Below are 26,333 nucleotides of genomic sequence, written 5' to 3'. Positions count from 1 at the left end.
GGGAGAAAGAGAGACGTAGGAGAAAATGAGAGCGAGAAAGGGGCTGAAAACTGGAAGGTCAAGGCAAGCTGACCCAAAGCACCGTATCACTGAGGCGAAGCCACCCCCATCCCCAAATTCTCTCTCCTCAGGATAAATTATTTCAAGCAAAACTTCCAGGTCGAAGAGTTTAAATATGTGTTTAAATTTTATGAAGCTTATTTAAAATTTAAAAGAAAAGCAACCTCAAATACTCCCTAATCCAATGCATTTTTGTTGAATTATGCTGCTAAAACTATTCTTCTCCCAGAGTTACACAATGAACTGTGTAAATATGCTTTGACCTTAGGAGCAGTTCCACAGAAATTCATTCTTATTAAAAAATTATAATAAATGCACAAGAAGACTGCTCCTTTGCTTTGGCTCCAATCCAACCCTGGTACCATCCTTGGCAAAAAGCAGGACAAAATATTTGTTATTAATAAGCAGCTTTTGCTTTTCCTAACCTGTAGGTAAAACTGATCCAAACCTGAAATAACAAGCGTGCCAGTCATCCTCCTTCAACCTGTCATTTACTCCTGATACAAGAACTTCTATTATCCTGAAAAGGTCAAAACTGCTTTGTAAAATACCATTCAAGTCATAAATTCTAAATTTCAATGGCATCGAAGGTCGTCTTACATATGCATTCCTTTACATTAAAAAGTTTCTTCAATTACCAATAGCATCCTTATTTGTACTAAACAACTAGATGCTAAACAAAATCACTAAATTCTGCTCATGAATCATTATTCTTAAATATATTTGTTTATTTGCACATTAAATATCCCTGGAAGCATGTACAAGAAACCTATCACATTGGCTGCCTCCATGGAAGGGAATTTATTAACTGGCAGATAGAGATAGAGGAATTTTATCACTGTGTTTTTGAACCTTTCAAGTTTTGAATCATGTAAATGCATCACTATGCAAAGAATAAACACAAAAAATTTAAATAAAGAAGACAATTATTTCTGTAAGGAAATTCCTTTCTAGTTTCCATGCTGTCAGTGAACAACAAAAATGAAACCATATCAAAAGATACTATCAGATATCAAGCCACAGGGAGCATGAGGCAGACTACCACTGTCCATACAAAAGGTATATACGGGAGAGAACAGCTTCTCCGAAAACTTGATTAAAAATTATATGTAGAGGGGCCAGCTCCAGTGGCCTAGTGGTTAAGTTCAGTGCATGTTGCTTCGGCAGCCCGGGTTCAGTTCCTGGGTGCAGACCTACACCACTCCGTTAGCAGCCATACTGTGCTGGTGGCCCACATACTAAAAAATAGAGGAAGACTGGCACAGTTGTTAGCTCAGGGTGAATCTTCCTCAACAAAAAGAAAAGAAAATTATACGTATAAACCAAAAGGAGGAGCCAAGAAGGAATGCTTGGGGCCAGTTCTTTCTCCCAGAGGTTAAAATGGCCAACTGGGGGCCAGCCCTGTGGCCAAGCGGTTACCTTTGTGTGCTCTGCTTCAGCAGCCCAGGGTTTCGCCAGTTCAGATCCTGGGCACAGACCTAGCAACACTCATCAAGCCATGCTGAGGCAGCATCCCACATAGCAGAACTAGAAGAACCTACAACTAGAATATACAACTATGTACTGGGGGGCTTTGGGGAGAAGAAGAAGAAAAAAAGCAAGACTGGCAACAGATGTTAGCTCAGGGCCAATATTTTAAAAAGAAAAAAGGCTGCTTTAAAAAAAAATAGCCAACTGAATACCTTCACCTGTTTTCAGAACTCTGTTCATCCACATGCACATGTGTGTGCACACCTGTGCGTGCAGGAAAACACTGCAGCTGAGGTACCAGCCAAGGTCATGAGCAGCACAGCCTCTATAGGGTGCATTTCGTTGACCCACACAACACTCTTGACAACACCAAGGTGCAGAGCCAAAGGGCGGAGGCTGTGTCTCTGCAGAACGGTCCCTGAGCCCTGTGTCCACTTGGAAATGAACAGCCACAGAGGAGGACTGTGGCACAGATAGCTTCCAAGTCAGGTTTGGGAACAACACAACAGGCACTGTTCCTGCTCAGGAGCATGAATGTTATTGACATCCAACGACTTCCCTGGAAAGGAGAGGATAAAGTATTCAACTGGAGGTCAGAGCACCGTCTACGAGTCCACGAGGAGAGAAGGACTAGAGCCAGAACGCAAACCAACTATCACTAAGCACACGTATAGCTCAGCTGACACTTTTTTCCATACCTAGACATTTTCAATGAAGGAAGCAGACTACTGATTTACATTTTAGCATGAGCTCCTTATCTTTCTGTGAACTACTAATAAACAGTTCTCAGACCAGCACAGTGTGCGGATCACACTTAGACGAGTAATATAAACTACGATGAGTGCAAATGACAGCGAGCTTTAGTGACACATTGACCAAGACAACAGGAGAAAAATCCTGGAAATCCAAATTCCATTAATCTCAACTATGTGTGAACCAATAACTATGATATCAGTTGATAAGGGCTTGAGATAGGACCATTCCCAAACACTAGATTTTAAACCACTTCTTTCTCCCAAAGGAATGAAGAAGCAGGACTTTGCACCCTAGTTTTGAAAGGTTGCTGACTCTTATTTTAAAGCATAAAAACTACACGGTAAGTACTCAACAAGTATCTGTTACCCAAGTGATGAATCGACTTTGAATTCGATCACAGTCACACACATCTCTTCTATTTTAAAAAACATTCCTCAGGTTAAACCCTTAAATAGCTTCTTGGCTTAGGATATTTTATAGACTATTTAAACACTCATAAAAGTCAGACTCATGAGTAAATTTAACCTTCCAAGTTTTTTTAAATGTTTCTTTTAGTTTGAAATTATTTATTTAAAAATCACCAAATACAAACTTTATGGTTTTTAATGACTCCACTAACTGACATGGACCTTGACCCCACCCTCATTAGAACACTGGAATTCTCAATTGCTGCCCCCGTGCTGCTACTATGGCCCTTCTACAAGTCCTGCTGATTCCAGAAGCACATGAAGAATACCTTGTGCCTTTAAAAGGCTTAAACAGCAGCGGCATATTACTTTCCACACATTTGTCTGCATTTATTGCATGACCCACATTCTGAAAACAACGAAACATAAAACAGCTGATGATTTTTGTTCTTCAGCTTGATCAGGGAAGTTTGAAACGTCTGAGAACTATGGCTCACGCAGTTACTTGCCTCTCATCAGCAAAACAATTCTAAGGATGAGCAGCTCCCTTTATGTTGAAAAGGAGGTATGAGGACTCAAAGAAAGAAAAGCCAAAGAGGTCCACTTCTCTTAACATGTTCCTTTTAGCAACATCTCTAAAAATTATTCAATTATAAAATCTTATTTGGAGTTTTAAAAGAGCCACTTGCTATATAAAATCAAATTTTAGATTAATTGGTTTTAGGTTGTTTCATTCTTAATTAGTTTTGAAAAAAAATACTTCTTTCATCTTGTAAACATGTCCTGAGCCACAGACCAAAGATTTTCCAAAACAGGTTTTTCAAAAAGTTTTCACAGATTTTTTAATTTATTTTTTAAATTACACAATAAAAACCACTAATCTTGGTGTAGAGCTCTTTGAGTTTTAACATATGCACTGAGCTATGAAACCATCGCCATAATCAAGATGGACTATTCCATCACTCCAAAACATGCCCTTGGGCTGGACCTTTGTTGTCAAACGTTCACCTTACTCCTAACTCTGGCAACCACCTTCAGTGAATTTCTGTGTCCACATTTAGACTGGATGCCTATTACAACAATCTGCAGGACAAATCTAACAGCATAGAGAAGACAAGGCAGTGAGCTCCCCCACAGCCTTGCTCTTCTGTCCTTCCTAAACTCTCAGTGAGTAAGGGGCTTACAGGCTGTAGAAGAGTATCGCTGACCTATCAGAGAGCTCCTCTGTTTCCTTGTGGTTTCCTTTCTAGAGCTGATTACCATAAGAGATTATTAATAAACTGTATTCTTTCTGCTCCAATCTCACCACCTTTTTGCTGTGAAATACTCCCTCCTGAGTTCCTTGTGCACCAATGACCACATCACAGACTTAATTATTAGCACAGATGGTGCCAATTAGTTTCGATGTGAAGTGCTGAAATGGAAAGGATAATGGAAGCACTATGACCTTGCTTGTACATGTAGAAATGGTCACAGCTGGGGCCCACTGACAGCAGCTTGGGGATAATCATATCTTTACATTCTGCAGCTCATCTTCCACCTTGTGCTCAAGCTGCCAAGGAGAAACTTGATCTTCAGGCTCAGAATAGGCATATCTTATAAAAAAATAGACACACATAAACACATTCACACACTCATGTATATACACACACATCCATATGTGTGTGTGTTTAAAACATGGCATTTATATTCCTTCAGTTGGAAGATAAGAGTTTTAAAAATATGTAAATAAGAAATTTCTTAGAAAGTAATCAACATTCAAAATCTTTCTTTCCCTTCCTTTCATAGTTCTAAATATCTTTGGAAATAGTCCATTTTTAGTAACATTTATAACATAATGGAATTGGGAACACATTTTATTAATTAGGAAGAAACTATAGTGGTGATATTAACACCTCACATTTATAAGCACCTTGAAAGTCTACAAGACACTCTCACACAGGTTTTAATTTAATCCAGTCTTTGCAACATGGCACCTTGGGGGACTACTAAAGAAACTAAAGCCCCTGTGCAGTTTTTAAGCCACAGACTAAAGCGAGGGGAAGGGAGAAGGAAAACAGAAGTAACAACAAAACAAAAGAACAATTACAACATACCAAAATAATTAGAAAAATTAGTAACTGGTCAAATTGATACCATTTCACCAAATCCAACTAATATATCAATGTCTATGATGCTAAAAAATGAAACTCAAGCCTGGACCAATTTTTGATACAAAATTCCAGTGCAGAAAGCAGTTAAGTATTTCTTGAAGGGAGATCTGACCGAGAGTACTAACACAACATTTTTGGTTTGGGGTATTGAAATTGGCAACTTTCCTAAAGGAAATTGCTTATTAAGCAGGGTATAGACGTGGATGAATGGGGATTTAGCGTTTACACAGTGAAGGGAAGTGAACACTGCAGCCACGCCTCTGGGTATCTTAAAGGAGACCATTCTGGAAAGATGTGTAAACGGATGTAAATTTCATCATGAGCCGAGAGCCCTCCCTTAGGTGCCCGACCTGTGGCCCCTCACCCCCAGTTCATGCGCTTCACTCTCCCTGAGAAAACCCATACGGTCTCTGATTCCACCATTCCCATGCTCGCCCCCGCCCCTGGAGCTACCCCAATGTCCCGATCTGGTACGGCAGGGGGCCCCTGTGAAGGAAGAGTGGGAGGTTAGGGCAGCTCCAGACGCAGAGCCTAAACTTTCTAGGACAAGAAACAGGTTAGGTTAACCACTGTTAACACCTTAAAAGAATGTGAAGTAATTTGCAAAAATCAGATGTCAATAAAATCATATTATACAGATTACGTACTATCCATCAGTTTGGAGGGCACTGGGTTCTTCAAGAAAACAAATATCGTCCATTAACTGACAAAGTTCCATACTCCCCAAGGAAAGAAGAAATTCATTTAGGTGGCATATCTGGCACCAGTAATTCCCCAGTTAATCAAAAAAGTTAGCTAAAATGAGGAATCATAAAAAATGCATAAGTTTAACGTTTTATTTTAGCAAACATTTAAATGTTTTTTATTTTATTTAAAATAATTTAAATATTTCTTATAAATAATTTTAAATAATTATTTTAAAATAATTTTATTTAATGTTTTAATTTTTTTGCAAATCTTTTAATGTCGGGCCAAGGCCTTTCCTTTGAGAAGGTCCAGTGATGGAGTTTCTCACTGTTTTCCATGCATAAGTAACACCCGTAGGACAATGTTGAAGATCCCCAGGATTGTTTTCTTTAAAGAAGAGTGAAAACTTAAAAGACACTCACAAAGCAATGTGAAAACAGAATCTGGAAGCTGTCCATATTTTTATGATTTTTCCCTAATCTTTTATAATTGCCTCATCTTTATCCAATCTGATAGTAATTTGTCTTTATGGAGTCTTTCCAAAGGTTTTCAGAGAAACGACAGCTCTCCCTGTTTTAACACACACATTTCATCAGTTTTCATTCCATTTAATTAAATTATGCCAATTACAGTAACAAAAATACCACACATAAACAGATTTAGGAACAAAATGCCTCCTGGTGAGCACTTAACTCAGAGAGTGGACATCTTCCCCATGGTCCCCACCCAACAGGCTGGGAGAGCCGGCACCAGGATGGGCACTGTCAGGAGAGGATGGAGAGAGCTGAGTCACCTGGGGAAGGTTAGAAAGGAAGCCTTCTACTGTACACATTTGTCTTTGAGGATTCCGTCTGCAAGCATTTCTAAAGCCAGGGCTGTATCTCAGTGAGGCCTGGCTTATTTTAAGCACACAATAAGTATGAATTCATTGAAAGAATCTGCCTAGACTGTCTTTAATTATTCCCACACCATTAAGAGAACACAGTGTTTCATTTGGATAACTGAAGAGGGGACAGGCCATAAAAAGATCAGACAATTACCAAGATTATCACAGGAATAGAGGAAACAAAAGGAAGAAGGAAAAAAACCCAGTTCAACAGTTCCAATGAAAAGTACCCTAATCTGAAAATCCAAAACCTTATTTACCCTCAGGAACCCAAAACACACTCTGACACTGGGAAGTGGTGACCAGATGAAGAGCTGGTTGTGGGTTCCCTCCTAGGCAAGTTTTTAAAATGAATTCTCAGAGTTTAATCAGATCTTTCAATTACGTAAAGAGACTTCTACGAGAACAGATTTTTTTTCCAAAACAACAATATTAACTAATGAATACTGAATATTTAATCTTGCAGGCACTGCCAGGCAAGCATATTGCATGCATTTATTCATTAAGTCTCATAACAGCTGTAGGTACTGAAGTCACTCAAAGACACATAGCTTGTCAACGGTGGAGCCAGGATTCGAATCCAGAGCCCATGTTCTTAACCACTGTACTACACTGACTAATCTGGCTCACTTTTTCTTATAAATAATATAATTTTAATATTTTGCCTAAGGATTTTGTTAGTATACTTCCCAAAGGTACAGTATCAAAGTCTTCAATTTATAAAGTGAAATTAATTCTTAAATAACTGCTATTAACTATACGTTCACTGAAAAAATATATATATGACATTCACTCATTAACAAACATTTAACAAGCAACTGTTCAATCACTTAAAGACAAAGAGTTAAAATAACTCACTGGACACTTCGCAGTTATTGAATGTTTACTGCGTGCCAAACCATGCTCATGCTCTCAGGAAGTTCAGAGTCTGGCGGAAGAGACACATGATTATCGCACAATTTTAGCAAATGCTAAGTAGAAATTTTCACGAAGGGCTCTGGCATGTCCAAGGGTTTCCGGAATGGGACACCAGGGGAGTGAAGGGGAAAAGGAGACTCCAAAGAATCTGGCATTTGATTGAGGCATTTCTTCCGTGAGCCATGGAGTTTTATATAAGGAAGGTAGCAGAGGAGAAACATGATCAGAATTTCATTTTGGAATAACCACTCTAGAAGTGAAGAGCATGGGGCAGAGGAGAGAAAGCACAAAAACCAGAGGCTAGTGAGGACCTGCTGTAAAAATCTAGCTAAGAACTGTTGAGTTTAAATGAGTGAATTGTATGGTATGTGAAATATATCTCAACAAAGCTGATTTAAAAAATACTTCTAGACGAGAAATGGTAAGATGCTAAACTCAAAGCATGCCAATGGTAACAGGGAAGAGAGACTAAACAGATTATTCACAAGTCAGAATCAGTAAGACTTGATGAGTGATGGATGGGTGGGAGGGAGGGCTGGACTGAGGTGTGGGAACAAGATCAGGAAGACAGAAGATAAACGGAGTCATGTCAGAGGATGGAAATAGGCACATAAAAGAGGGCGATTAACACATAAACAAGAAACTGTAACACAAACAAAACCAATTCCATGTTATGATGGAGAACCAAGCTTGTATATATCAATGGGCAGACGGAGACATACAAGCTAACTGCTAAAGGACTGACTCATTAACAGTGGTGGTACTGTTAACTGTTAATCACTTGTTCACTTCCTCCTCTGGGTCAGACACGGTGCCCATCTCTTCTTGTGTACATTACCAAGGTCTTCATTTTACATCTGAGGAAACTGAGGTTCGCAGAGATTAAGAGGAAGAGTCAATATTCTAATTTAGCTACCTCCTGACTCTGACACCCCAAGATGGTTTCCATGTGGCGATACTGCCTGCTTAACAAGCACTGATGATAATGACAATAAAGACAGTGAAAGCTTCATTCCGCCATTGCTGAGCCGGTTAGAATTACAGCTTGCATCTGCTGTGCCTCAACCAAGTGCCCAGCTCTGTGTTTGGCATTTCACACTGTACATCTTGTCACTATCGCACCTTGTAAGACTGGTAATAAGACCCGCAATTTATTAAGCACCTGCTCAATGCCGGACACTGTGATTAGAGTCAGACGTGTATTTCTACTCCTCAGAGCCCCCCTACAAGGGAAGCTGCCCTGGCCTCAATCTGCAGTCAAGGAAATAGGCTTACAAGACAAGTGACTGGCCCAGGGCCACAAGCACGCAGAGGGCGGTACAGGGATAGAATCTCCATAGTCTGAAATATCCATATGCAGAGAGAAATATAGATAGAAATATAAATCCAGAGAGACAGCGGGTGTGAGAGCACAAGAACAAGCACATATGTGACAAGATGTTCAAAATTACTGAATCCTACTAAACGATGTATAAGAATTATCTGTATTGTGCTTGCAACTTTTAAGTCTGAAACTATTTTCTAAAAATAGGAAAATAAACCCTGTGAGTCAGGGCATAAAAGAAACGTTAGGACTGAGTCCCTTCTCAGAAGACGTTTTAGTTAGTACAAACAGATGAGAATCAATTCTGTTTCTAAGCAGCTCTGGTAAAAAAAAAAAATCACATAACTTACCTTTTTTTTTAAAAAAAGAAACTGCAATTAAGCGATATTTTTAAAACTACCAATTAAACATGCATGGTGCAGACTGGCTTGGTGGGCACCAGGACCCAAACATTATAAATGCAGTGTAACTTCTGGGGTGAGCAACTAATTCATTTTCACCTCAGAAGAAGAACAGCTTTTAGTAGGTGAATTGTTAACATTCAAAATGTTTGGTGCATCTTGCCAAGTTTAGAATTAAAAGAAAACTGTGAATGTGTTTGACACTAATATGAAAGATTATCAAACATTTGATATTTAGAGGATTTTAGGCGACTTCTACTTTTTTAGGAATTGGAGATCTCTTTGTAATTCTGCATTTAAAGTAGTGATCTTTTGTTTGAAATTGTATCAAAGAAGTGAACTAAATTCGTCTCAAAAGTGAGGATGATGATGATTATTTGGATATCGATTTCATACTGTGGGCTGAACTTTATGACACTGCCAATATTTGACTCTTTTTAACCTAGAAAATGATAGTTTCATATGGTTTCATCATACGGTTTTAGACATTGGTAGGCTAGTCTCTTGATCAGTCTATGATAAATTTCCGTAACTATTTTACATACAAAAGCATAGTGTTCACATGTTCCTAGTTTCCAAAGACGACACTAGATGGCAGTAAATACACAAACGTTGTAACATGACACTGAGTTACCAATATACAATAAGTATCATTTTTGCCTTTTATTCAATTTTATGCTGCTCTAAATCAAGCTTTAAAAAAAATCCTGAGGAACCAAAAACCTAAATAAAATTCAAGTTTCCCGGCTTCGAAAATGTGAACCAGAAAAGCTACTGAAATGATCAATTCATCCACAGTTTAAATTATGAGAATACTATCAACATCAATTTTATAAAATTGTTACATTTTCTAAGTCTTCTTTGTTTTGTTAAATTATAATCACACAATATATTTTAGACATTACTTTGGAGAAAAATACTTTAAGATATCTAAAATTGCTTTTTGCATCAAGATGTTAATTTATACAAGAATTTACTTTACATATATTTATGGCTTATTTATTATCGCTTTTTTGAATTAGTGAAATTTCTACTCTTTTAGGTGCCATGAATGAATATATGAAAGTACGGCATATTGTTAGTATAATATGCTACTAGCAAAACATTTTTTAAAACTCAATAATTAATACTAACACTGTATTTAGATTCCAGGAAAAAATAGAAAATAAAATATAACTTTAAGATTTTACTTTCTTATTTGAAAATACATCTGCAGACCAGAAAGAAAAATCTTAGAAACATGATAATTTCATCCATTGATGGTTTTGATTAACTTTTGTAACATTCTGAACTAGAATTCCAGTATGACTTTACAAACTTATATGATAATAAACCAAAAACTTATACTTTCTAATTTATTTGCAAACTTTTCACTTTTTGGATTCATTACAAGACCAGATGGCATTCAGCTCAGGTCTCAGCAACACTAGAATAAAATTAGCTAACTTAGTAATTTTTTGGTTAGTTCTAACACTTTCTCTGAGCTTAATTTGTTCTGACACACAAAATTCTCAATTTAGAAACCAAAGCTAGGGTCCTCTCAAAAGTAGGAAAGTTGATAAAATAAAACAAATAAATCTTCAAATATACTACTGTGATAGAAAGAGAGAACTTATTTTGATACCAATCAGTGCCAAAATAACCCAATTTTTGATCAACAGTATAAAAAAATTAGAAAAGAGATAGCTATAATTACCTCAAGCACGTTAAAACAAACACACATCCAAATAGACAAAATGATCTTGAAAAATAAGAACAAAGTTGGGTGTCCACACTTCCTGATTTCAAAACTTACCACAAGGCTATGGTAATCAAAGCAGAGTGGTACAGCATAAAAGTAGACATATACTTATCCCCAAACTCAGCAAGTTATGTGCATTAAATATGTATGCTTTTCTATGTCAATCATACCTCAATAAAGTGGTTTTTAAGAAACGGCAGACATACAGCACAATGGAATAAAGTGCCCAGAAATAGACCCTTACATATATAAGGAAATGATTTTTGACAAGATGCTAAGACAATTCACTGGGGAAAGGACAGTCTTTTCAACAATCTTGGGAAAACTGGAAATCTACATGCAAAAGAATGAATTTGGATGCTTTCCTTACATCATATATAAAAATTAACTCAAAATGGATCAAAGACCTAAACTTAAGACCTAAAACTATAAAACTCCTAGGAGAAAACATAGGGCAAAAGCTTCATGGCATCAGATTTGGCAATGATTTCTTGGATATGACACCAAAAGCACAGGCAAAAAAAGAAAAAACAGATAAGTTGGACTTCTGTGCATCAAAGGATGTATCAATAGAGTGAAAAAGCAACCCACAAAAAGGGAGAAAATATTTATAAAACATATATCTAATAAGGGATTAATATCCAGAATGTTTAAAGAACTCCTATAACTCAACGACTAAAAAATAAACAATACAATTTAAAAAATGGGCAAAGAACTTGAATAGACATCTCTCCAAAGATATACACATGGCCAATAAGCGCATAAAAAGACACTCAACATCACTGATCATTAAGGAAATGCAAATCAAAACTACAATGAAATACCACCTCACATCCATTAGGATGACTATTTTCAAAAAAACAGAAAACAACAAGCATTGACAAGGGTGTGGAGAAATTGGCACCCTTGTGCACTGCTGATGGGAATGTAAAATGGTACAGCCACTATGGAAAATGGTATGAAGGTTCCTCAAAAAATTAAACACAGAATTATCATGTAATCCAACTATGTTTCTGGCTATATACTCAAAAGAAGCAAAAACAGGGACACAAACAGATATTTGTACACCCATGCTCATAGCAGTATTCACAATAGCCTAAAGGTGGAAGTAACCCATGTGTCCATCAACAGATGAACAGATACATAAAATGTGGTACAGTCACGCACCAACGATTTTTCGGTAAACGATGGACCACATATACGACAGTGGTTCCATAAGATTATCATGAAGCTGAAAAATTCCTATCACCTAGTGACATCATAGCTCTTGTAACGTTGTATAGCTGAAGAAAAGGCAAGACAAAAGGAAACTGCAGGAGAAGAAAAAGAAGAATCCCCAATAAAATTCACAGTGAAGGGTTTAGCAGAAGTATTTACAGAACTCAACAAGTTCCTTAAAAAGTTTGAAAACATGTACAACACCAAAAGGTTTTCATTAATAGAGAGGAATATTCCTGGAGCATTATCTGCTTACAAGCAAATCTATGATGAAAAAAAGAAACTAAGCAAACCACCATGGATGTATTTCTGAAAAGAGTGACACCTCAACAATAGCCTCAAAAAAAGGCAGGTCCTTCAGAAGGTATTCCAGAAGAAGGCACTGTCATCATAGGAGTTGACAGCTCCATGCATCCATTGACCCTGAAGACTTTCCAGTGGAACAGAAGATGTGGAGATGGAAGTCAGTGATGTGGATGATCCTGACCCTGTGTAGGCCCAGGCTAACGTGTGTTTGTGTCTTAGTTTTTAACAACACAGTTTTAAAAGTAAAATAACATTTAAAAAAGAAAAAAGCTTCTAGAATAAGGATATAAAGAAAGAAAATATTTTTGTACAGCTGTACAATGTGGTTGTATTTTAAGCTAAGTGTTATTAAAATGGGTCAAAAGGTTAAAAAATGTTAAAGTCTATAAAGTAAACACATTACAGTAAGCTAAGGTTAATTTATTACTGAAGAAAGAAAAATATTTTTTATAAAGTTAGTGTAGCCTAAGTAACAGCATTTATAAGTCTACAGTAGCGTACAATAATGTCCTAAGCCTTCACGTTCACTCACCATTCACTCACCGACTGACCCAGAGCAACTTCCAGTCTTGCAAGCTCCATTCATGGTGAGTACCCTATAAAGGTGTAAGATTTTTCGTCTTTCATACCATATTTATACTATACCTTTTCTATGTTTAGATACACAAATACCATTGTGTTACAATAGCTGACAGTATTCAGTACAGTAACATGCTATACAGGATTGTAGCCTAGGAGCAAGAGGTTATACCTCATAGCCTAGGTGTGTAGTAGGCTATCCCATCAAGGTTTGTGTAAGTACACTCTATGGTGTTCACACAATGATAAAACCACCTAACAACACATTTCTTAGGATGTATTCCTGTCATCAAGCGGCGCATGACTACATATATATATATATATATACACACACAGTGGGATGTCATTCAGTCTTAAAAAGTAAGGAGATTTTGACACATGCTACAACATGAATGAACCTTGAAGACATTATGCTAAGTGAAATAAGCCAGACACAAAAGGACATATATTGTATGATTCCACTTAGATGAGGTTCCCAGAGTAATCAAATTCATAGACACGGATAATAGATTGAGTAGAACGGTGGTTAGTAGGGGCTGGAGGAAGAGAGAAATGGGAAGTTAGTGTTTAATGACCACAGAGTTTCAGTTGGGAAAGGTGAAAAAGTTCTAGAGATGGATGGTGGTGACAATTGCACAACAATGTGAATGTACTTAATGCCACTGAACTGTACACTTAAAAATGGTTAAGAGGGTAAATTTCATATTATGTATGTTTTTACTACAATTAAAAATTTAATCAGTAGAAGGAAGGAAATAATATCAATCAGAGTGGAAATAAAAAATTAGAGACTAAAATGTCAATAGAAAAAAATCAATGAAACTAAGAGCTAGCTCTCTGAAAAGATACACAAAACTGATAGATAAACCTGTAGCTAGACTTACAAAGAAAAAAACAGAGAAGGCTCAAGCAAATAAAATCAGAAATGAAAGAGAAGTTACAATGGATACCACAGAAATACAAAGGATTATAAGAGAATACTATGAAAAGCTATATGCCAACAAACTGGATAACCCAGAAGAAATTAATAAATTCTTAGAATCATACAACCTCCCAAGACTTAATCAAGAAGAAATAGAGAATCTGAATAGACCAATCACCAGTAAAGAGATTGAAATAGTAATCAAAAACTTCCCCAAAAACAAAAGTCCAGGACAAGATGGCCTCTCTGATGAATTCTACCAAACATTCAAGGACGATTTAATACCTACCCTTCTGAAACTCTTCCAAAAAATTGAAAAGGATGGGATGCTTTCTAACTCATTTTACAAGGCCAACATTACCCTGAAACCAAAACAGACAAGAACAACACAAAAAAGGAAAATTACAGGCAAACATCACTGACGAACATAGATGCAAAAATCCTCAAAAAAAAATATTAGCAAATCAAACACAAAATACATTAAAAGGATCACATACCCTGGTGAAGTGGGATTTATTCCAAAGCTGCAAGGATGGTTCAACATCCACAATGTAATCAGTGTAATACACCACATTAACAAGATAAAGAATAAAAATCACATGATCATCTCAATAGATGCAGAGAAAGCATCTGAAAAGATTCAACATCCATTTATGATAAAAATTCTCAATAAAATGAGTATAGAAGGAAAGTACCTCAACATAATAAAGGCCATATATGACAAACTCACAGCTAACATCATTCTCAATGGAGAAAAACTGAAAGCTATCCCTCTAAGAACAGGAACCAGACAAGGATGCCCACTGTCACCACTCTTATTTAACATAGTATTGGAAGTCCTAGCCAGAGCAATCAGGCAAGAAAAAGAAATAAAAGGGATCCACATTGGAAAAGAAGAAGTGAAACTGTCATTTAAAAAAATTTTAAAAGAGGTTAAAATGGTACCTTACCACAATAAAAAAAAAAAAGCAATTGGAAGAGCAGTACACTTTTAGTTATAATCTCCTCACATCCCCTCACCCTTTGACTTACTCTGGGTGATCTCCATATTTGTAATGATCTCCATATTAATAAATATTGATAACATCAAAGTTATCTCCTAATGAAAGATAAAAGTACACACCAAAACAATCACTCTTCTCTTATAAGGATCTAGCCTTGGTAACCAAAGGAAATGCTTCTTGTTTAAAGGTATAAGTCTAGGAAGTAATGAAACAGCCTAAAACATTGCTGGCATTTTGGCCTACGTGGATTAATTTTAAGCTGAAAAATACCTTTCTTCTATGTCATGACTGACTCTAAATCAGCTCATGGCTGCACTTCTGTCTCCCACCCTTGAGGTTACCAGGTACTCCTAACTTAGATCCTACAAGTAGATTACGATGGAGTCAGAATTCAGAGTGAGAGGTCCCCACCAGCATGGAAAAAACTGCCTTTTAAACTACCGTGGGAAATCGAGATTAAGTCACATCCAGACCTTCCCAAAATATGCTACAGAGGCCCCAGACCTCACCAAAGGAAGAAGATAAAGACAGCAAAGGGTCTGCTGTCTTTGGATGAAACTCATGGACAACTCCTCCTCCAACAGTACCAGAGACCGTTCACTTGGCATATCACTCATACTGTGTAGTTGCATCTCTAGTAGATGTATTTAACTCTGTGTATGTGTGTGTGTGTGTGTGCACGTTAAATATGCATATCTTCTGAACTACGTTAAGAAGCAGAGTTCTAGAGGACAAAAATAAAAAGACAGCTTTGTCTTTCCTTAGCACCAGATTCAGTATCATATACATAGCAGCTCTAAATACTGAGTGTAATTTAATTAAGGATGAAAAGGATGAGCAATTGCCACTGTGTGTTCTATAAGCAGAACTTAGAAATGTTATAAACTTACAAATACAGTCATATAATTAATACTGAATATGAATTTATCAAAAAGGAATAATTTCCACTTTTCCTTTTTAAATAAGAAAAAGCGAAAAGTCCATTTTCTTTTTTAACAGCTTAATTTCTTAATTCAACACTCATCTAAACCCTAAACTGCATGCCTCCTATGTTTAGTCACTATTCTAGGGAGTAGTCTTGTTTATTGAGAGAGAAACGTAGACATCGTCCTGCTCGCATGAAGCTGACAGCGCAGAGAAGAAACAGACATTAAATAAACAAACCTACAAGTAACTCAAGTAAGTTCAAGGCTTCTAAGTGGGATAAATGCTATGAAGGAGAAGAATACTAGGCTTCATGAGATTAACAGAAGAGATCTAGCTGACAGGCAGGGATCAGAAAGCCTCAGTGATATCTGAGCCTTAAGGAATAAAAATCTGTTAGCCAGGCCCAAAGAGAGGACTTTGTATGTGCAAAGGTCCTACGCTGAAGGAAAAAAAAAGATTAATGAGAAAGTGAAGACTTCTGCTTCCAGAGAGATGGAATAGAAGCACTTTCTACCACTCCTCCTGCTGAGTACAACTAAAACCATGGGCATTACATATAAAATAAACATAAGGAGACCCTGAAACGTAGAAAGAAGAAGGCAGACTGACAAGGGACCCCTAGGACCTATGGAATAACATGGCAGTGAGTTCCCAGAGTTTTCTCTTTACCTCATATATCCCAGACTAAGTGCTGAGAAAGCTGGCAACCCAGAAATGCCAATAGGCACAGACGAAAGAAAAAGCCCCAAGAAAAACCTGCTCTAGAAGCCAAAGGGGCAGTGTAGCTACACAGAAAACTTTTAGGCACTAACCACTCTACTCCAGCCAAACACGACAGAAATACTGGGGCCCCACCCTACCCAGGCCAGCAAATTCCTGGAAGAGAGCCTAGGCTTATACCCTTGCCAGCCTATAACAACGGGTCTGACCCCACCAAAGAAGGCCAAGTAGAGAGCCCAATCTTCTTTTCCGACTGAAGGGTAAGAAGCACCCCCGTACCATGTCAGTGTAGACAACATGGAGAACCTCGACTCCCACCCCTACCAGGCAGTACCAAGGTTCCCTTTCTACTCTCCACTACTGGAGAGTCAAGACTTTCACCATCACCCAGCAGTAAGGAGGTCATCCTCCACTGTAGTGTCAGTGGAGGCCATGTGGGAAGCAGTAATAACGTATGTATACCCCTCCCAGCAAGAGTGGAGGCCTAGTGGGGAGGCAGAACTCTCATCCCTGTCCAGCAGTAACTACGACCCCCCTCAGGTGACAATAGAATTCAAGTTGGGAACCTGGACTTCTACCAACAACTAGGTTAACAAGGTGACACACCCTACCCCGTACCCTCACACCAGAGCAGTGTCAGAGGAGGCCTGCTAAAACACGAGATTTAGATAAGATCAAGAGTCCCATAACATAATATGCAACATGTCCAACTTACAATTAAAAATCGCTCATCATAACAAGAACCAGAAAATCTCAACTTGACTGAAAAGATATAATCAATAGACACCAGCACTGAAAGAAGTCAAATGTTGGAATTATCTGAAAAGGATTTTAAAGCAATGATGTTATGTACTGAATATCTGTGTCCCCCCAAAATTCATATGTTGAAGCCCAACCCCCACTGTGATGGTATTAGGTTTAGATGAGGTTCTGAGGGTGGAGCCCCATGATGAGATTAGTGACCTTATAAAAAGAGACGACAGAGCTTCCTCTCTCTGCCATGTGAGCACACAGCAAGAAGGCAGCTGTCTGCAAGCCAGGAAAGGAACCCTCACCAAGAACCAAATCTACCAGCACTTTGATCTTGGACTTCCCAGAATTTAGAACTGTAAAAGATAAATGTGTGTTGTTTAGGTCACCCAGTCTATGGAATTTTGTTGTAGCAGCGTGAGCTGACTAAGACAAGTCATCATAAAAATGCTTCAACAATCAATTACAAATCCTCTGGAAACAAATGGAAAAACAGAAAATCTCAGCAAAGAAACATAAGTTATAAAAAGAAGCAAATGGAAATTATAGAACTGGAAAATGTAATAATAGAAATTTTTAAAAACTCAGTGGATGCGCTCAATGGTAAAGTGGAAATGAAAGAGGGTAGAATTAATGATCTTGGGGACACATCAATAGAATTGACCCAATCTGAACAACAGAGAGCAAAGATACTGAAAAAAACCTGAACAGAGCCTTAGGGACCTGTGCAAAAATACAAAACATCTGACATTCATATCACCAGAATCCCAGATGGAGAGAAGAAAAACAGAAAGAAAGAAGAAAGAGAATATTTGAAGAAAGAATAGCTGAAAATTTTCCAAATTTGGTGAAAGAACAAACCTACACATCTAAGAAGTTGAGCACACCCTGAAAAGAATAAACCCAAATAAATCCACACCAAGGACCATGATAATTAAACTTTAGGAATCTAAAGATAAAGAAAAAATTCTTGAAAGCAGCCAGAGAAAAAGGACACCTTACCTCTAGGAGAACACCAGTTTCAAGGACAGCAGCTTTCTCATCAAAAACCAGGGAGACCAGAAGGAAGTACCAAAAGAAAATAACCATCTATGAATTCTATATCCAATGCAACTCTCCTTCAAGAGCGAAAGAGGGAAAACGAAGTTCTCAGATAAAGAAAAGCTAAGAGAATTTGTCACTAGCAGACCTACCCTGAAAGATTGGCTAAGGGAATATCTTCACACAGAAACTGCAGTCGTTTTCTAGGGCTGCCGTAAAAAAGTGTCATGAACAGGATGGCTTAAAACAACAGAAATTCATTGTCTCATAGTCTGGAGACTAGAAGTCTCAGATCAAGTTGCTGGCCAGGCCATCCTCCCACTGAAACCTGTAAGAAAGAATCCTTCCTTGGTGCTTCCTAGGTTTGGGCGGTTGATGGCAATCCTTGCGTTCCTGGGCTTGCAGCTGCAGCACCTCACTTCCACCCTCCCTCATCACACGGTGCGCTCCCGTGTGTTTCTGTGTCTCTTCTCTTCTTAGAAGGACACCAGTCATCCTGGGTTAAGAGTCTACTCTACTCCAGTACGACCTCATTTTAAATAATTACATCTGCAACAATTCCATTTCCAAATAAGCTCACATTAGGAAGTACTAGGGGCGAGGACTTCAACATGCCTTTTGAGGAGGCACAATTCAATCCATAATAGAAATTACAAAAAATATGCTTCATACTATATGATTCCATTTACATAATATTCTTGAAATGACAAAATTATAGAGATGGAGAGACGAAGAACAGATTCATGGTTGCCAGTGGTTGGGGATGATGGAGGAAGGGATGGATGTGATTTTAAGTGGGTAGCAGGAGAAAGATCTTTGTGGCGGTGGAGATGTACCTTGATGGTAGTGGTGGTTAAATGAATCCATAGATATGATACAATGACAACTACACACATATTGTATCAATGTCCACCTCTTGGCTTTTATATTGTACTACAGTTATGTAAGATGCAACCATCAGGGCAAATTGGATGAAGGGTGTATGAGACACCTGTTCTAGCTTTCCAACTTCCTTTGACTTATATAGTCATGTGCCACATGATGACATTTCAGTCGACGACAGACTGCATATACGACAGTGGTCCCATAAGATTAGTACAGTATAGCCTAGGTGTATAGTACGCCGTAACAAGTAAGAAAGTGACAATTAAAGTCACAATTATAATTTAAATTTTCTGTAGATAACTCAAGGTTTTTCCTCATAAAGATTTTTAATAGAAACTCACTTCTGTTGTGCTCTACAGAAACAGTTTAGATAATGACAGTAAAACAGTTGTTTTAATACTATGTGAAGAGACAAAAAACTTAAGAGGAAATATAATAGACAGAACTCAGAAGCAACAACAAAGTACCCCCAGAACTTGCAGATTAAGTGAATCCATGAGTATTAGACTATCAAAATCACCCTGCAACCTTGAGGTTCGCCACCTGCAGGTTAGTCCTGTAGGTCAGGAAATCTCCCAAATTAAACGAGAAGAATCACGCCGTGGATGTCTAATTAAGACATCACCAAACACAAAAGAAAGCAATAGCCTAATCAATGGGAATATACAGGAAGATCAGGCCAGTCAGAAATCTAGAGAAAGTGAAGGCAAAATCAAGAAGTGGGCAGCGCTGCACTCATCCAGCATTGCTCAGAAGCTGGTGATGGACACCAAGATGTGGCTCATGACAGAGCACTGCTTGGTTTGGAGGTAGGGATGGTTTTCAAGTATTCTGTGTCTTTTAAGACTATTACACTCCTCTTCCTCGGGTTCTAAATTTACCAAGACATCTTCCAATAACCAAGTCCACTTTTACTTTAACACAAACTGTTATGGTCATTGGAAAAGTTACCTTCTTATGGTAAATTAACTACTTGGCATTCTGGTCAGTCCCTTGGGAGTCTCATTAGTTTTAAGTGTAAGTCAGTCCCAAAAGCCTAATTACCTCTCGGGGTACTGGCAAAGAGAACTTCCTAGATCTGCAAAGTTAAGGGCCATATCCTAATCAAGAAGGTGCACTATGAGAGTGGCCAGCTGGCCATCTTTGTCTAAGGTACCTCTGTTTTGGTCTATCACTTCCACAGGTAATAAATCAGCCTTGCAAATGGCTCTCCAGAATCCTATTCAACTCACAAAATTCAAAACAGACCTACTTTTATCTGCCAGAGCCACTCTCTTTCCCCTCCTACTCACTGCTGTCTAAAAATCATTCCCCAAAACGCATATTCTACATATAGCATCTATTTTGAACACAGATTCCTATCAAATATGCTAAAAGAGCAAATAGAGCATAGCAGAATGTTTTTTAGCCACTAGCGGAAATGCACAAGTTGACAATTTCATTTCCTCTGGTCAGCCCTAAGTCTTGAGGCCGTAGGTATGTGAATCACTGCTCTACGATCCTGCTAAATTCTGTTTTAACAAATTTCCACAACTGTTCTGTTTTTAAAATATCTAAAAATGAACTCTAATCACTAGCAACAAAAAAATTCCTGCAAATTCTTCCACTTGCAATTGGTTAGTGCTTAATTTTCAAGATGTTACAGTAATCCATATTCAGAAACATGATAAACAAAAAGAAAACCTACAAACTACAACGACAGTCCACTTGCACTTTTATGTGAAATTCTGAGTCTTCTCACACATTACATTTTGGAGTTTTAGAGTTTTACAATGAACTTCACACATTGTGAATAAGACAAACAGATCATTATCAAAAAGCATTTCTTAGGATTTACTTGCTTAAGAAAGTAAAAATGACAGATCCCTGGAATAAGCTAAAAAAATATATTACATGTACAGAATTCTATTTCAAATAGGATTTATCTACTCAGCACTGGACAGGTCAGCACAATGGCTGGAAAAGTCACTTTCCTGTTTGCACCATGATGACTGTTTTCATACCTGGGCAATAACCAGCAACACAGAGGCTCAATCCTCATGTCTTCCCATGACCTGAACTGCTTTGCTTTCTTACCAGTAAACTCACGTTGCTAAACTGCCAGTCACTGACAGCCAGGGCCTCACTGCTTTAGAGTAACAGAAGCATCTGACGTAGAAACTACTTAAGACAGGTTTAAATTTTCACTTACCTCCGCTGCTACTACAATCAAAATGAGGTCCACTTTTGACTCCGGAAAGAGTGCATTCACTTGTGGTGACATTCCAATCAGAGCACAGTTAGTGACCACAGATATAACACTCATTGTTTCAAAAGCCAACTGAGAAAAAAAAAAAAAGAATGTGAAATTAAAAACTGCAAGGACCACTCTCACATTTCCTCATCCCTTTTCACATTATCTAAAATCAAGGAAAAACCCTTTCCCTACTTCTAAATACTCCACGTACATTTGAAACTTTTTCTCTATAACACTATGATTTCTTTAGCTTAAAAAAGCCATACTGTTAGAAGGTTTTTAGATACTTTTGGCTTAAACATCCCAAAGCAATTGTCCTACCTTCCCAACTGGAGGCAGCCAGGGACCTGAATTTGGAAGACATCCTAGCAGAATACACTGTTCAAGGTACTCCACTCTACTTATACCTACAAGGAAGCTAAGGTAGGGCCACCAGAGAAAATGTTTTGCATTCAAAAACAGGTATGGTTTCAAAGAGAATTTATTTTGTGAAACCGTCCTTCCACTTTGACAGAAGACACACCACATCTGGTTCAGCTACACCTGAGGCACCAGTTACAGTGATCCCTTTCTAGCAGCATTTACCAGTCACCTGTAGAACCTTAGAAAAACACAGATGCCAGACCCCACAGAGAGCAGAGAGTGACTAAATAGATTCTGATCCAGGGTCTACTGAGTATGGACTGCGGAAATGTGACCATTGCTTTTTTTTTTTTTTTTTTTTTAATGTACAGCACTTGGTGATCACTACTTAACCATTAATTCTAAGAAATTACTATTGGAAATAAAAATTTTAAAAGAAGCAAAACAAAACATGATTGGATCCAAAGTTAATAAATATCTTGTCCCATGAAGAATTTCTACTATCTTATATTTTTGGAATCCTTTGTGTAATCTGATTATTTTTCCATAGTTTTCTTTACAACAAACCTACTCAGGACTTTGTTCATCTTCCCTTAAATAGCTAAAATTTCTATTTATCGATCTTTTACAATTATATTCACATAGTTCAAAAATCAAACATTCTAAGTATAAAGGAAGAGTCTCCTTGTCTTCCTTTCTCCTCTTTGCCAGCTCCTGTTCTGGCTACAAGATAATCACTATTATTAATTTCTTATATACCTTTCCAGACATTTTGTATGCAAATATAAGCAAACTCAAATATATACACCTGTCTTACTCCCTTTTCAGCATAATACACATTGTCAGACTCCCTCATTCTTTATCCTAACTGCTTAAGTATTTCATTGCATGGATGTACCGGAATTTATTTAACCATTTCCTTATTGGTGGGCATTAATTGCTATAACAAACATTGCTACAACTAGTAACCTTGTAAATACATCATTTAACAAGTGTGGAAGTAGAACAAATTCCTGAAAGTGGAATAGCTGAGTCAAAGGTGCCATGCATTCGTAATCTGGATAGATATTACCAAGCTGCACTCCATGAGGCCGACGAGTTCACCCTCCGATCAGCAACATATGAGAGTGCCTGGCTTCCCGCACTTCTATACATTTGTAACTAAAACTTTTGGATTTTTAAATATCACTTATAAAGAGTTATAATTTATGCACAATAAACTGCATTCATTTAAGGTATATGCTTCATTAATTTTTGATAGATGTATTCACCTGTGAAACCACCACCACAAACAAGACTCAGAATATCTCCATTTCCCCCAAAAGATTTCTCATGACGTCTTGCAATCCACCCCTCTCTTTACACCTGGCCCCAAGAAAACACTGATCTGCTTTTTTGTCACCATAAATTAGTTTGCATTTTCCAAAATACTATATAATTGGAATCATACAGTACACAACTCTTTTGCATCTCCTTCTTTCACTCAGCATAACGATTTTGAGATTGATCCATATCATATATATCAGTAATTGATTCCCTTTTTTATTCCTTTTTATCCTTAAAAAGGATATATATCCTTTTTAATGGATATATATTCCTTTTATATATCCATTTTATGAATATACCATAATTTTTAAATCTGTTTACCTATTGATGGCAAATTGAGTTATTTCTGGTTTTGGACTACTGTGAATAAAGTTACTATGGACATTTTCTGTGCATTCTTTGTATGGACATATTCTTCCATTTCTCCTGGATATCTAGTAGTGAAGTGCTGGGTAGCATGCTAGATATATGTTTAACTTTTTAACAAACTGCGATCTAGTTTTGCGAAGTGCCTGTACCATTATACATTCTCACCAGCAATGTATGAGAGTTCCAATTACTACACATCAATGCCAACATTTGGTACCATCAATCTTCTTAATTTGGGTACATAGTCTATCTCATGCTTTTCATTTGCATTTCCCTGGTAACTAACTATAAATGTTTTCATGAGCTCATTGGCCATTTGCACGTATTCTTTGGTGAAGTATTTCTTCACATCTTTTGTCCATGTTTTTATTGGTTTAATTGTCTCAATATAGAGTTGTAGGAGTTCTTCATACAATTTGAATACAAGTCCTCTGGCAAACATATGCATCCTGAATATTTTCTTCCATTCTGTTTCTTGCCTTTTGTTCTCTTAACTTTCAAAGAGTAAACTTTTCCCCCCATTTGGAGACCTAGTTATCCCAACACTATTAGTGGACAATCACTTCCCCCACTGCACTGAGATTTCACCCACATCATGTACTGAATTTCTGGACTTGCTGTTCCGTCCCATGGGTCTGATCGTCTATTAACGTACCAGTAATATGCTAATAACTGAAGTTATAAGACAAGATGTGGTAAGGAGTGTCTCTACTCTTCTTCTTTAGAGTTTTCCTGCTATTCTATTTCATTTACTTTTCCCTGTGAATTTGACAATACGTTTATCTAATTAAAAGAAAAACTTTAGTTGGAATAGTGCTACATTTGTAAATTAATTTGTAGGTTAATTAATTCTCAAATTTGTAAATTAAAAGAAGAGTAGTATATTGAGAATATTGAGTCTTCCTGTATCAAGTAGCTATTACTGCATAACCAAAACCCCAAGCTCCGTGGCTTAAAACAACAACCATTCATTTAGCTCAGGATTCTGCAGGTGGACAATTTAGGCTGTGCTCATCCAGGCAGTTCTTCTAGTCTCAGCTGACCTTGACTGGGTTTGCTCATGCACCTGCGGTCATCTAGTCAGTAGAGTGGAGACGTCCCTGGCCTTATTATGCTAGTTTGAACTTCTAGTACTAGATTCAGTAAGAGTAGTGAGAGTGGACATCCTGCATTGCTAATCTTAGAAGGAAAGCATTCAATTTTTCATCAGTAAGTATGTTGTTAGTTTTATTATAGATGTTCCTTATCAAGTTGAAGTGATACCCCTCTATTCCTACTTTTCTGGGAGTTCTGAAAATAAATAAGTGTTGGATTTTGTCCAATGCTTTATCCGTATTGATTGATATAATCATTTGATTTTTCCTCCTTAGACTAAGATAGATTACATTGATTAACTTTCTAATATTTAGCCAGTCTTGCATCCCTGGACTAAATCCCACTTATCACAGTGCATAATTCTTTTCATATATTGCTGAATTCTATCTGCTAATATTTTGTTAAGGTGTCTTGTGTATTTATTTACAAAGGATATTAGTTTACTGTTTTCTTTTTTCGTACTCTCTTTGGTTTTGCTATCACGCTAATATTAGCTTCAGAAAATGAATTAGGAAATAGTCCCTCCTCCTCTATTTGCTAAAAGAAATTATGTAAAATTGGTGTTAATTCTTCTTTAAAATAGAATTTGCCAGTGAAACCATTTCAGCCAGGACATTTTTGGGGGGAATTATAATTACAGATTCAATTTGCGTATAGTTATGGGGCTACTCAAATTATCTATTTCAAATTGGATGAGTTGTGGTAGTTTGTGTTTTGGGAGAAACTGGTCCGTTTAATCCAAGTTGCCAAGTTTATATGTGTGAGATTATTCCTAATATTCCCTTACTGTCTTTTTGACGTCTGCAGGCCCTATAGTGATATCTGCTGTTTGATTTTTATATTGGTTATTTGTCTCTTCTTTCTATTTTAGTCTTGCTAGACGTTTGTTAATTATACTGATCTTTTCAAAGCACCAACTCTTTGTTTCATTGATCTTCTCTATTATTTTTCTGTTTTAAATTTCATCGATTTGTACTCTTATCTTTAGTATTTCCTTCTCTCTACTTTTTTGCGGTTTACTTTGTTCTTTTTCTAGCTTGTTGAGTAGAAACTTAGACTGATTTGAGATTATTCCTCTTTTCCAGGGTATGCATTTAGTGCTACAAATTACCGTCAGCACTGTTTTAACTGTGCCCCACAAATTTTGATATGCTGTATTTTCATTTTCATTCAGTTCAATGTACCTTTTGATTTCACTTGACACTTTCTCTTTGACCCATAATTATTTAGAAATGTGTTGTGCAGTTTTCAAGTGTTTGGAGATCTTCCTGTTATCTCTCTGTTATTGACTTCTAGTTTGATTCCATTCTGGTCACCGAAGATACTATGTATGATTTCAATTCTTTTAAATTTTTGAAGTTTATGTCCCAGGAGATGGTCCATTTTGTTGAATGTTCTGTAAGCACTTAAGAAGAATGTGTGTTCTACTGTTGTTGAGTAGAGCATTCTGTAACATGGATCTGATTCTGTTATTTGATGATGTTGAGTTCTTCTATATCCTTGCTGATTTTCTATCTAGTTATTCTGTCAATTTTTGAGAAAGGGATGTTAAAGCCTCTAACCATAACTGTGGATTTATCTATTTCTCCTTGCAGTTCTCTAAGTTTTTGGTTCACATATTTCAAAACTTTGTTGTTTGGTGCACACACATTAATATTACTATGTCTTCTTGGTAATGTGACCCTTTTATCATCATAGAATGTTCCGCTCTGGTAATTTTCTTTGCTCAGAAGTCTACTTTGTTTGATGTTAATATAGCCACTCCTGCTTTCTTCTGGTTAATATTTCC

The 26,333-nt window shown here is 37.2% G+C and overlaps 1 protein-coding gene across 6 annotated transcripts in view; it reads right to left on the bottom strand.

The window, feature by feature from the left end:
* The window catches only part of ANO10 (anoctamin 10), a 211,776-nt gene that overhangs the window by 133,956 nt on the left and 51,487 nt on the right, over window positions 1-26,333 (bottom strand). For all 6 annotated transcript variants that reach the window (XM_070575699.1, XM_070575697.1, XM_070575701.1 and 3 more), the window contains exon 11: window positions 21,347-21,475. In XM_070575699.1, the coding sequence (XP_070431800.1) occupies window positions 21,347-21,475 (129 nt within the window). The remainder of the gene's footprint in view (window positions 1-21,346; window positions 21,476-26,333) is intronic.

The sequence above is a fragment of the Equus przewalskii genome, chromosome 15 (assembly GCF_037783145.1).
Source record: "Equus przewalskii isolate Varuska chromosome 15, EquPr2, whole genome shotgun sequence".
NCBI classification, from domain to species: Eukaryota; Metazoa; Chordata; class Mammalia; order Perissodactyla; family Equidae; genus Equus; species Equus przewalskii.
This window is presented reverse-complemented; position numbering and strand designations above follow the sequence as displayed.